At 41.4% G+C, this 9408-nt stretch overlaps 1 protein-coding gene across 1 annotated transcript; it reads left to right on the top strand.

The window, feature by feature from the left end:
• Positions 1-891: 891 nt before the first annotated feature.
• On the top strand, positions 892-6774 carry LOC125291288 (cystatin-B-like). Its single transcript, XM_048237968.1, has 3 exons — positions 892-1070; positions 5500-5601; positions 5787-6774. The coding sequence occupies exons 1-3, from the start codon at positions 999-1001 to the stop codon at positions 5913-5915; spliced, it is 303 nt and encodes a 100-aa protein (XP_048093925.1). The 5' UTR covers positions 892-998; the 3' UTR covers positions 5916-6774.
• The last annotated feature ends 2634 nt before the right edge of the window (positions 6775-9408 follow it).

Below are 9408 nucleotides of genomic sequence, written 5' to 3'. Positions count from 1 at the left end.
AATACCGTTCAAGTTTTTTTTTAATTTCCTATTTCTTTCAATTCTTTAACTTAAGACATGTAAGAAGTAAGTTTATTCGCTGGGCAACGTACAAACTGACGAGTTACATTAGCCCTAGCACTATGAGCTACGATAAACGTTAGCTAGAATAGCTAGCTTCTAAGTGTGGTAGCTAGTTATTATTTCATGTTCTGATATGACATTCTTAACGTTTTGACTATGTTACAACTGATAAAAGCAAGACAAATAAAGTAACCAAATCGCTTTGCAATATTTTAGTCCAGAAATACTTATGGGTGTTCATTTACCATAATGTTAATTACAGTAGCCTAACGTAACGTTATCTCCCCTTGCTGTTACCACCAGTTTTAATAACTTTACATTTGCGATCATGACCCATTTCATCTAACAACACCACTGGCATCTTCTTTGACTATCAGACCCCAAACAGCAATACACTGAACTACAAAGATGTTATAGTAATGGTGTTCAGTTCATCATAATCTTTACGACATAATGTAATTTGCCTTCCGTCTCCCTTCTTTTTGCCGCCCAGCATGGAGCCGTCACGTGACTTAAGTCACGTGTCTGCAAGGGGTGAATTGGATTTTTTTCTGTCTGATTGGACGCAGTTCATGCATGTGGTTTCAGTTACGATTCCATTAATAGGGGTGTTCTATTTTAATAAAATTGACAGTGTACGCTTTTAATCATGTAGAATACAACATCAGACTAATAAAATGGTAATTTACTTACACAAAAAAACTTGAGTTTGTTTTTAGACATACAGATAAGTTATACAGCACAAATAGAAAATTGTTTCTCAACACAGTTCCACCTCAAATAATGGTGTCGTCTGCAACGACTGACTCACTGTCACATGAGGTTGAGAGCGTACATAAACACGGAAGCGGGCGTATCGGTTGTCTTCACTCGTCTTCGCACTGTCAGTTGTATCAATCAATTCTTTAGCATTGAAATCACTTTAGTTCGCCAAAATGCCGATGATGTGCGGAGGAACCAGCGAGCAGAAACCTGCCACTCCTGAGATCCAGGCAATCTGTGACGAGGTAAGCTGAACTGAGGGAAAAGTTCATCGTAGCCTACTAGTTCTCTATTCTCCATCATTCTGTCAGACAGACAGACAGACAGGGCGTTAGTAGTAGGGGGTGGTGGACAGGGGGGACGTTTCACCGTCAACTTTCAAAACGGTGGTGTTTGTCCCCCCCAACATTGGCAGATGGACAAATGTCAGCGACAGCGACAAATCAGCGGCATGCTACGCGAGCAAGATAGCCTAAACAAAAACGAGATCGCAAAAGGAAAACCGATAGAAAGTAGGCAAATTAAACAAATCTAGCAGTTTTCATGTAGAAGAGAGAGCACGCACAGGTCTACATGATAGTTGTTTTCTGGTGGTAGCATTCTAATCACTGAAGAAATACTTAGGCTATGGATATAATGAACATTCTGAAAACCAAAAGAAGTGCAGTCCCACAGTGGGGTTGGTGAAGGAGAATGCTTAATTATAGCCAGATAGTTAGTTTAGCAGTGATTCTATGCTTTTGTGAGAGCACGCCATTTATGAAAGCAAAATTCGACCGCTGTGCAGTGTTGTATAAAGTACTAGAAACAGTAGAAAGCAATACTTGAGTAAAAAAAAGCATAAAGCATACTCAGGGTTCCCATATCTTCTTAATCTCACTCATGAAATCAAAATCACATTCTTTTCTTGGACTTTTCAGGCACAATTCTATATTCAATATTTTTAGAGCTGACATCAAAGAAAAAAACAGAAACAGAAATGTCACGTTTGAATGAACTTCAGGAAAAAATGAAAAATAAATAACTTATTTCTTTCAAAAATATAAATAACCTGCTTGTAGGGAGAACAGTTTGGTCATGTGGTATGAGCATTTCTAGGGCTTACTTAGGGCTAGTCCACACATACGAAACCGATCTTTTTTTCCTCCGTCTTCCCTGAAACCGCAATAATAAATAAATCAAGAATATTTGCGTCCAAACGGATCCATCTCAACACGACTCAACACGTTACTTCATACCCCAGGCCTATAGGTGGCACTGTTTCTTTACAGAAATTGACCAAAGTTTGCGCTTTAAAAACAGACAGAATAGGCTACGGCGAAATGGCTAGTGCAAGGAAACCAGAATTGTTTGTGTGGACTGATGGTGAACTGTCAACTGTAAAACTAATAAACTTTTATTTTATGGTTTGTGAAGGGTGCAGTCCCGTCCTTTATTTGGCTAACGCAGGTAGGCCTACTAATCACCTTTACTTTCTTTGGTTGTAGGATATAGTCCGTGATTCACATTAGTTTTGGCTATCACCGCAATTAGGCTACTAAACGCAAGGCTTACCCAAGTTGTAGGCTATTCTGTCGCCACATTTATAATATTGCTATAAAACCTTCATTAGTAACAGTCAATACGTTTGCCTGCATCAAATCGCGCATTTGCATTCAGTGTGCTACCATCGGCTTAACGTGAGTTCTAAGCGTCTTTGTATGCTTATATCTGATTTCACTCGACTGAATGCATTTATATATGTTGTAAGACATGTAAAATAAATGAATGACACTGGCACTACGCGACAAATTAATGTAGCCTAAACTTACACCGCGACTTTCCTAATAACTTAAGTTCTCTCGGCGTCACTGACAGTAGCTAGAATGCATTAAAAAACACCGGAAAAACGGTGTTCAGTCCACTAAGTCATAAGCTATCGGTGCGCGCAGCACCAGTTGTGATATTTATCCACGGGTGTAATCGTAGGTAATGTCATGTATGAAAACTAGTAGTTAGGCAATACTATAAGTGCAAGTCCAGGGCAGCTGAGGTGTGGCGATGACCTCATCGACACGCCAAGCAGGATGTGCGGTTTAAGCTGTCTAAACGAATTCAAACGGGCTACGGTTTCAGATTTCTCCACTCTGGGACCAGGTTTCAGAAAAGTGCGGTTTCGGGCAGTGCGTTTACAGGATTCGTTTGGACGCTCGGCCAAGACGAAGCAAAACCTCTGCGTTTAACCTAAAAAGCGTCTCCGTGTGGACGGGCCCTTACTCCCCAGGTCACTATCTCACTCTCTCTCACACACACACACACACAGGCCACCTATGTCCAGCAGCTACTAATATGCCAGTCATTAGTTGAAACTGAAAAGGTGTCTGTTCATCTTCAAAAGAAGCTGGTTTTCAAAGTTGCCAGAATTCAGTGCCCGGGAGTTAAGACCGGCCCACAATTTCCATAGTGGAAATTGGATAAATGAAGAAACATTTCAGCTCTTACTATCCTGTAGTTTTTATTAGTACCATGGTTCAACAAATGTGTAAAGGTTATATAATAATTCACTTCAACTGAGAAGTTAACAAAAAATATTCCACTATTCCACAAGTTAACAAAAACAGAAAGAAAGAAAGAAAGAAAGCCTTTGAAATGTAGCTTATCCCACGCTTCCACAAAGAGGCATATTGAACTAATGTTTAGGCTACATGTTTTTTGCATGGGTAGGCTATATTGTTGTTTGGTGATTTAGCCTACTCCTTTACTACACCCTCTTCTGAGCAAACAAGGCATATAGGTTTATCATGTAGGTAATTGCTCTTTCTTACATTAAATAACTTTAATTTATCCTCTTTACTTGTCCCTGTAGTCATGGCCTCCTCATCACTAATTTCGGGCTCATCATTTTCAGTGGTCGACTGGTTGATCTGCTGCTCAGTCTCTCCTGGCCTCTTTCTACCATCCATCCTTCCTGACGCTTGTGTTTACTGTAGAGCCGGCTCGGCTATCCGTATCTAAGAAAACTTTTTGGAAAAGACGGGCTATATGGACCCAACCAACTCTTTTTGGGAGGGGAGAACTCCCTCACATAGGCTACAACCCATGCAGAGGCATTGCATTGGTGTCATGCACAGAAAGCGGAATATGTCCTACTTTAAGAAAAGATGGACTAACGTGACAAATGTCAATATTTTTTTCGTCGACCGGCCCAAAAGTGAAGTGGCCCACCGGGAATTCTCCCGATTGCCCACCCTGGGCCTGATTCAGTCTTATACTCTTCTTGGACTGAAGGCAAGTCCTGAGATGCTAAATAGCCTTTCACAGGCCGCTGAGGCAGGAGTGTTCAGCTTCACAGAAAGCTCCCAATGTACAGAAACATTTCTTGCAAATACGGTCACGGGTGTATGACGTTATCTTCACCACTACCCTGTTCACCGAGTTCACCACTATCGCTGGGGTGGTCGTCTATGATAACGGGAGGTCCTCCAGTAGGTGCTTGTGCTTCCATGGCGGTTTCAGTTGTGCGCCCTCCTCCTTTAGCAACAAAAACAAGCTGAAATAGATGAAGGCATGGAGCGTGGGTAATGCAATCTAGGAGCAGTGATTCGCCAAACCTCCCTTATTGCAGTCGCACACATTTCTTCTAATTTTATGTTTTAGTAACAAGTAACGAAGATGCTTAGTGGAAATATAACGGAGTAAAAGTATACATTTTATCTAGGAAATGTAGTGGAGTAAAAGTGAAAGTTGGCATAAATTTAAATAGCGAAGTAAAGTACAGATACGTGAAATTTCTACTTAAGTACAGTAACGAAGTATTGTATACATTACAACACTGCCGCTGTGTAAATAATCATAAACAATACTAACACCAGGGGGGGAACCATACAAGACAGTGTGCGGATATCTTTTCTTTTTCTACAGTGTGTGGACATATGAAGAAGAATCTGAACACAAACACAGAGCTAGGAATATTTCAGATTTGTTCAGGTGTGTGTGTGTGTGTGTGTGTGTGTATGTATGTGTGTGTGTGTTTAGTGGAATAACACGTCTAGGTGTGATTCCCCTGAATAAACATGGGCCTTTAAGCTTTCAATCAATCAATCTTCACCCAGTCTTACCTTGGGTATGTACACAAGATGGGTGCAGGTCTGTAAAAAATGGGGTGTGTGTTTGTTAAAGATATACTGTACATAAACACACATCCCCACCCCCATACACCCCTCACACACCCAATGACACACACACACACACTCTCACACATTCTGAAGAGGTCACTGGATATGTAACATGTAATTGATTGTTCGGAGATGGCTTGTAGTTTGGCGTTCTCTTTCTTTTCAATCTTTCTGATTTTCTCCTCTCTTCTCGTCTGCAAGGGGAAGTAAATCTGAATGTGAAGAGTAACTTACACGCACACACACACACACACACACCACACCAAGTGCATACATACAGTGCATACTACACGATTCCTGGCTCTTTCTTATCATTGTCCACCTTAACCTCTCTCTCTCTTCCTCCCTTCCTCTCTCTCTTTCTCTCACACACACCACCTCACTCCCTCCATCTCTCTCACCCCCCTTCTTATCCTCCATCTCTCTCCCTCCCTCCATCTCTGTCTATCTCCCTCCTCTCCCTCCCACCTCTCTCTCATCCCTCTCTCTCATCCCTCGCTCGTCTCTCCCCCTCTCTCAGATGAAGCCTCATGTTGAAGAGAAAGCTGAACAGAAGTATGACGTCTTCACAGCCACACACTACACATCCCAAGTGGTGGCTGGAACCAACTACTTCATCAAGGTGTGTGTGCGTTTTGTGTGTGTGCATGTGCATCGTGTGTGTGTGTGGCCGCATGTCTGTGCGTGTGTGTTTTGTGTGTGCGCATGTCCATGCGTGTGTGTGTGTGTCTGTGTGGCCGCATGTCTGTGCGTGTGTGTTTTGTGTGTGTGTGTGTAACCCTACAACCTTCTCGTCCTCTCCTGCAGGTGCATGTGGGTGGAGATGACCACATCCACATCCGTGTGTTCCAGAGCCTTCCCCACGCTGGCCTTAAGAAGGAGCTCCACAGCCTGCAGAAAGACAAGACCCAGCAGGACAAAATCACTTACTTCTAAACACACACACACGCACACGTGCGCCTGTGCATGTTTGGTGTGTTTTTTTTATTTTTATTTGACCAAATAAAGTCACGGTTTCTCGTATATCATATTGTGTGTTCCATCATTAGCCTGTAGCCTTGGGGTCATGTGACTCATGGGTGGGTTGAGGGGGTGGAGGAGTGTATGGTTCTCCAACAGCTGGCTGGGATTGTCCATCCTGTGTGTGTATGTGTGACCATGTCATCAAAGTAGGTTATAAATTCATCATAAAATAGGTTAGTTCTAAGCTTCTATTAATCAACTGATTATAATACCATTAAGTAGTATACTGTTGTCCTGAGTGGCGCAAGAAGAGAGAGTGTAGCTATTAGACCAGCCTGCTGTGCTATTATAATGTGTGATATTATAATATCATGATGATATGCTGTTCTGCCTTTCCTCTTTGAACTGTGTAATAAAAGGATTTTATACTCCATACATTGTTGTACCAATACATGCAGTGCCTATGAAAAGTATCCTCTCCCCCCTTGAATATTTCCCCTTTTACTGCTTTCATAAATGGAATCTTGATCAATTTATTTTGGCCCTTTTCTTTTACAATAATTTACATAAAAAAAACCTGTTTAATGTCAAAGTGAAAGCAGATTTCTACAAAGCAATGCATATGTGTAAATGTAATGCAAACTAACTTGAGCCCTAAAACTGTAACCAACTTTAGGCTTGAGTTCATAATGTATCCTGTGTACACTGAATTCAAGATGCATGCCATTTGATCTGTTCTTTTTTTTATATTAGATTAATTTAGAGTGCCTCTCCTTTATATGAGGTATGCTATATTTATCCCAAGTAAACATTTGACTATTTTTCAACCTTATTTTCTTGTGCTATGGTTTGTTTTTAAATGTGAAAAGTGTGTTTCTGTATTTGTAGGTCAATGTTTAGTGTGATGATTCTATGAAAGAGTATATATACTTATATATATAATTAAACTAGTGCTAGCAACAAATATGCAAACTGTGTTCTTAGATAAACTGTAGAATCAAAACTATCTGCGTAAGCCACATTGAGTCATAAAATCCCCAGTGGTGGGGTCTGAGTAAGATGATAGTCACTGTTGGCAGGGAGCAGGACCCTCGTGTGTTGGTTGTGTGTGTGAGCGAGACCCCCGTGTGTTGGGCTTTTATTGCCACATGGTGCAGGGCCTTCCAGTCAGCTGTGGAGCAGCTCCCACAACAAACTGTTGTAGCCAGTAGCGCATATATGAGATGCACTCAAATACACCACACTGTTGTAGCCAGTAGCACATATATGAGATGCACTTTAAATACACCACACTGTTGTAGCCAGTAACACATATATGAGATGCACTCAAATACACCACACTGTTGTAGCCAGTAGCACATATATGAGATGCACTCAAATACACCACACTGTTGAAGCCAGTAGCACATATATAAGATGCACTTAAATACACCACACTGTTGTAATCAGTAGCACATATATGAGATGCACTCAAATACACCACACTGTTGTAGCCAGTAGCACATATATGAGATGCACTTAAATACATGTAGATGTATTTAAGATGCCCTTACACCCCTCACCATTACAAAAGATCAAGTGACAGTCCAACTTAAGAAATTGCGCAGCAATAAAGCAGCTGGGCCTGACAGACTGTGCCCAAGGCTACTCAAGGCCTGTGCTGCTGAACTGGGGGAGCCACTGAAGCACATCTTCAATTTGAGCCTACGCCTTGGACAAGTTCCAACACTGTGGAAGACCTCATGTCTCACCCCTGTCCCTAAGAAGCCACACCCTAGTGAGAAACCTACAAGAAAGGGCAGAGCAGGCTGTAGGCCTACTTCCTGAGGAGGCTGCGGTCCTTCAATGTGTGCAGTAAGCTCCTCAGAATGTTCTACCAGTCTGTTGTTGCCAGCGTCCTCTTCTATGCAGTAGTATGCTGGGGAGGAAGCACAAGGAAGAAGGATGTGGGGCGAATTGACAGGTTGGTAAGGAAAGCTGGCTCTGTGGTGGGAGCTGAACTGGAGTGCATCACTTCACTATCTGACAAAAGGACCCTGAACAAACTGATCAACATCTTGGACAATGAGTGTCACCCACTCCACAGCACTATTGTTAAGCAGAAGAGCCTGATCAGCTGGAGACTTCTCTCACTGCCTTGCACAACTGACAGACTGAGAAAGTCATTTGTCCCCAGGGCCATTGAACTGTTCAATGCCTCACTTAAGGGAAGAGGAGAGATAGACTTCTCTGCATAGTCTGTCTGCCTCTTCACCCCCTCCATGTTTAGTACTGTCTGTCCACTAGCCACTTGTATCACTGTCTTTATGCCTCACTGTTTGTGTGCTATATTAGCACATTAGCACATATGCATAACCCCCCCCTCCATGCCACAGCCGAACTGTGGCCACACTTATACATTTTCTTAAACAGTTAAATATATAGATATATAGACTTTACTTTACTTTATTTCTGCATTGTTGCACTGTTGACTTACTCATTTGCACTATCACCATGACCACTATCACCATTGCACTACCACCATGACACTCATTCACACAGAGCACCTTAGAGCACCTTACCATACCATACTATGCACAGAGAATCACAGACTCAGTCCCTGCCTCAGTCATTGCAAGCGCCTCTGATTTATTAATCATCACTATGTGGATACTGTTTTTAGAATTGATTTAGATTAAGTGTTAGTATAATTTGTATTTTTGTAATTTGTATTTTAGTATATTTTTATATATTGTATTAAGTGTTAGTATAATTTGTATTTTAGTATATTTAGCATATTCTTTATCTTCTACTGTCCTTACTGCTTAGTTGTGTTTTTATATTATATACTTTAATTACTCTTTCTGCTGTTAAAGAATGTGTTTGTGTTGTATGTATGCTGCTGCTGAGACCTTGAATTTCCCCTGGGGATCAATAAAGTATCTATCTATCTATCTATCATCTACACCACACTGTTGTAGCCAGTAGCACATATATGAGATGCACTTAAATACACCACACTGTTGTAGCCAGTAGCACATATATGAGATGCACTTAAATACACCACACTGTTGTAGCCAGTAGCACATATATGAGATGCACTTAAATACACCACACCGTTGTAGCCAGTAGCACATATACTGTATGAGATGCACTTAAATACACCACACTGTTGTAGCCAGTAGCACATATATGAGATGCACTTAAATACATCACACTGTTGTAGCCAGTAGCACATATATGAGATGCACTTAAATACACCACACTGTTGTAGCCAGTAGCACATATACTGTATGAGATGCACTTAAATGCGCCACACTGTTGTAGCCAGTATCATGAGATGCACTTACAGTTTTTCTCAGTCGGTTTGGTGCATTTCTCGAATTATCATTAACATTGGCACAACAGTTGCCATTTCTCAAAACAATTACAGCAAACTGCACCGCATTGATAACCTGCAAAAGCTCATACGTTGCTCAAAATGTGT

This window comes from Alosa alosa, chromosome 2 (genome assembly GCF_017589495.1).
Source record: "Alosa alosa isolate M-15738 ecotype Scorff River chromosome 2, AALO_Geno_1.1, whole genome shotgun sequence".
NCBI lineage: Eukaryota > Metazoa > Chordata > Actinopteri > Clupeiformes > Clupeidae > Alosa > Alosa alosa.
This window is presented reverse-complemented; position numbering and strand designations above follow the sequence as displayed.

Bases quoted from the DNA above. Each gene is read 5' to 3' on its own strand.
- LOC125291288 (XM_048237968.1), top strand. From the start codon at position 999: ATGCCGATGATGTGCGGAGGAACCAGCGAGCAGAAACCTGCCACTCCT. The intron at 1,071-5,499 runs GTAAGCTGAACT...CCCCTCTCTCAG, and splicing joins TCCAGGCAATCTGTGACGAG to ATGAAGCCTCATGTTGAAGA. The intron at 5,602-5,786 runs GTGTGTGTGCGT...CCTCTCCTGCAG, and splicing joins GAACCAACTACTTCATCAAG to GTGCATGTGGGTGGAGATGA.